We start from the raw sequence: 3,289 nt of genomic DNA, 5'->3' as shown, positions 1-3,289 counted from the left end.
CCCCCCCCCCCATAGATCCTCCAGCCAGCTCCTGCCTGCAGTCCCAGGAGGTGGCCAGCAGAGGGCAGCGCAGCAGCAGTATGTTCTACCCCCTGTGCTCTGTGGTGTGTAGTTAGCAGGGTCTAGTGGTTAGAGCAGGGGGGCTGGGGGCCAGGACTCCGGGTTCTGTCCCTGGATTTGGGAGGGGGGTGGGGTCTAGTGGTTAGAGCAGGGGGGCTGGGAGCCAGGGCAGCTGGATTCTGTCCCTGGATTTGGGAGGGGAGTGGGGTCTAGTGGTTAGAGCAGGGGGGGCCAGGAGCAAGGACTCCTGGGTTCCATCCCAGACTCTGGCTGGACATCCCGTGCAGCAGCTGAATTAACCCCTTGTGGCTTGTTCCGCTCCCGGGTCCCCTGTTGCTGGGTGAAACCAACAAACTGGCAAAGAGGCTGAGGTGGGTGCTGCAGGGGGTGGGGGGGCACCAATCCCCGCCCCTGACCCGCCCCGTCTCTGCCGCAGCACCGGAGCCCGAGGGGCTGGGGCTGGGCTCCGAGGCGGAGGCCGAGCTGCGGAACCGGCTGGCCGTGCGGGACCGCCGGAAAGGCCGGCGGGAACGACGCTCCACGGGCATGGTGCAGAACGCAGAGGTGAGCGGAGGGGGCCAGGCCCTGGGTGGGCAGGGCAGCGGGGCCACTTCGCCGGCGGGGTGGTGGGGGGAGATCCGGGCTCGGCCTCCCTAGGGGGTAATAACAGAGCCAGGAGGGGGGCTGGGACTCTCTGGGGGGGAATTGTGGGGGGACGAGGGGGCCCGGGATTACATGTAGGTGGTTATGGAGGGCTCATACCTGGGTGACAGGAAGATCCGGAGGGGCGGGGCGTGCTTCCTGGGGTGTCTGTTAACTCCCCCCCCCCCCCCGGATACCCCTTCCTGCCCCTCGGCCTCTCTTTAGGGCGACGAGACCGAGGAGCCGGAGCAGCTGAATGACACCGCCCCGGGATCCAGGTACCTGCCGGCCGGGAGCTCCAGGTACCAGCCGCCCCCAGCATTGCCACGGGGTCCTGAGAGACGCTAAACGGGGGTGAGGGGGTTCAGGCTCAGAAGGGAGACCTCCGGGGGGGGCTCTCCCCTGGCAGGCAGGGCTGGCCCCAATGCCCCAGGGCGGCACAAGGGGACACTAGGCTGCAGGGGGTGCTCTTCCCTGGCAGGCAGGACCCCCCCCACCCCCAATGCCCTAGGGGGCGCTGGGCTGCATGGAGGGGGACAGAGCTCAGTAGCGGGTGCTCTCCCCTGGCAGGCTGGGCCCCCCCGATGCCCATGGGGGCGCTGGGCTGCAGGGAGGGGGACCGAGAGCTCAGTAGGGGGTGCTCTCCCCTGGCAGGCTGGCCCTCCCCCGATGCCCTAGGGGGCGCTGGGCTGCATGGAGCAGGACAGAGAGCTCAGTAGGGGGTGCTCTCCCCTGGCAGGCTGGGCCCCCCCGATGCTCCAGGGGGCGCTGGGCTGCAGGGAGGGGGACAGAGAGCTCAGTAGGGGGCGCTATAGCCCAGCTGTGTTTCAAACTAGAGACCGCCGACAGCCCACCCCAGAGGTGGCTGCATCTCGGTGCCGGGTGAGGACCTGGGGGGTACGGGGGGGGAGCCCGCCCCTTGCAGTAACAGGGCGGTGTCTGTCTGTCTGTCTCACCAGCACGTCCGACCACTTGAACAGCCTCCTGCCCCACCGGACGGACGCCTACGGCTGCGCCAGGCTCAGCAGCGTGGGCAGCGCCGGGGACGAGCATGAATACAAAAAGGTGGGGCAGGGGCCGAACCCCCCAGCACCCTGAACCCCACCCCCTCGTGCTGGGGCATCTGCCCCTCCAAACCTCCCCTTCACCCAAGCACTGGGCTGGCTAGTGGTTCGGGCGGGGAGGGGAGCCAGGACTCCGGGGTTCTCCCCCCGGCGGGGGGGGGGGGGGGGGGGTCTGGGGGCTAGGGCGGGGGGAAGGGCTGGGAGCCAGGACTCCTGGGTTCTGTGCTCAGCTCTGTGCCCCCCCCTCCCCCCCAGCTCTATGAAGATCTCCAGGTGGAGAACGAGAAGCTGAAGGAGCAGTTGCAGGAGACGCAGCTGAAGCTGACCCAGATCAAGCTGGAGCTGGAGCGGGTGACCCAGGTGAGGGGCGGGGCGCCAGGGCTGGGGTGGCACCAGGGGCAGGCGACGGTGGGGAGGGGCTCCCTTCCCTTCTCCCAGACCCCCTGCCCCATGGCCTGCTGGAGGGGGAGACCACACAGCCACCACTGCAAAGGATTCTGGGATAGCCTGCCAGGGCGAGGGTGATAGGAGAGTGGTAGCGTTGTGCCCCAGGGCATTATGGGGGACGAGGGCGTTCCAGGCAGCGTGGGGGCGTCTCTGCCCGCCCTGACAGACTGCCCCCGGGGGGGGCAGGCACCGGGTTACCCGGTCGAATGCCCACGGCTCTGCCGCGTTCCCTGTGGACCCTTGCCATAGCCGGGCTGGGAGGAGAGACCTGGACAGAAAACCCTGGTGAGCTCAGCAGGGGGCGCTCTCCCTTGGCAGGCAGGGCTGGCCCCGGGGCGGCGCTAGGGGGCGCTGGGCTGCAGGGGGTCCAGCAGGGGGCGCTGGGCTGCCATGGGGAGATGGGGTGGGGAGCTCAGCACTGGTGTCTGACGTCTCACTGCCCCTACACAGCCCCCCCTGCAGCTCCACCCGCTGCCCAGAGATGCTCAGTAAATATTGACCCAGGGCGCTGGGCTGGGCTGGGCTGGTCCCTCTCAGCGGCTGCTTTTGCTCTGAGTCACCTGCCGGTTCTCTCCAGCGGCCAGTTATTGCCCCGGGGCGGGGAGGAGGAATTTAAGGTGGATCCTCTGTATAGCGTCGCCCTGGGTCTGGCTGGGGTGGGGGGGGTCGAATCGGGCGTGCGGCGTTCCCCCTCTAGAGGGCGCCGTCTCTCACCCTGTGCTTGGTGTCGTTGGCAGAGGCAGGAGCGCTTTGCCGAGCGGCCGGCGCGGCTGGAGCTGGAGAGATTTGTAAGTACCTGCCCCCGCTGTGGGGGCACCGTGCCCCCAGGGCACGGCCCCCCATCCCCACCCCCAAGCCAGCTGGGGTCTTCACTCTGCCCCCCTGAGGAGTCCACCCTCGGGGGGCGAGCTGCCCCGCCCCCAGCTGGGGCTGTGTGGTCTCCACTCACCAACCCCCTCTCTCCGGCCCCCCAGGAGCGCCGGGCCTTGGAGCGGAAGGCGGCGGAGCTGGAGGAGGAGCTGAAGGTAATTGGATCAGCACCAGACTGGATGGGCCCCTGTGGGTGGCGAGGGGCC

At 69.0% G+C, this 3,289-nt stretch overlaps 1 protein-coding gene across 1 annotated transcript in view; it reads left to right on the top strand.

Annotated features, from left to right (window-relative positions):
• LOC112125300 (protein phosphatase 1 regulatory subunit 12C-like) overlaps positions 1–3,238 on the top strand; it is a gene marked incomplete at both ends in the record, with an annotated part of 4,987 nt that extends 1,749 nt beyond the window's left edge. The window contains 6 exons of the mRNA XM_026662932.1: positions 497–624; positions 928–1,004; positions 1,662–1,767; positions 2,022–2,126; positions 2,951–3,001; positions 3,188–3,238. Of these exons, the coding sequence (XP_026518717.1) occupies positions 497–624; positions 928–1,004; positions 1,662–1,767; positions 2,022–2,126; positions 2,951–3,001; positions 3,188–3,238 (518 nt within the window). The remainder of the gene's footprint in view (positions 1–496; positions 625–927; positions 1,005–1,661; positions 1,768–2,021; positions 2,127–2,950; positions 3,002–3,187) is intronic.
• Between the last annotated feature and the right edge of the window lie 51 nt (positions 3,239–3,289).

This window comes from Terrapene carolina, unplaced genomic scaffold (genome assembly GCF_002925995.2).
Source record: "Terrapene carolina triunguis isolate 2854851 unplaced genomic scaffold, T_m_triunguis-2.0 Scaffold31397, whole genome shotgun sequence".
In the NCBI taxonomy this organism is placed as follows: domain Eukaryota; kingdom Metazoa; phylum Chordata; order Testudines; family Emydidae; genus Terrapene; species Terrapene triunguis.
The sequence above is the reverse complement of the archived record's forward strand: the minus strand, read 5'-3'. Positions and strand labels throughout refer to the sequence as shown.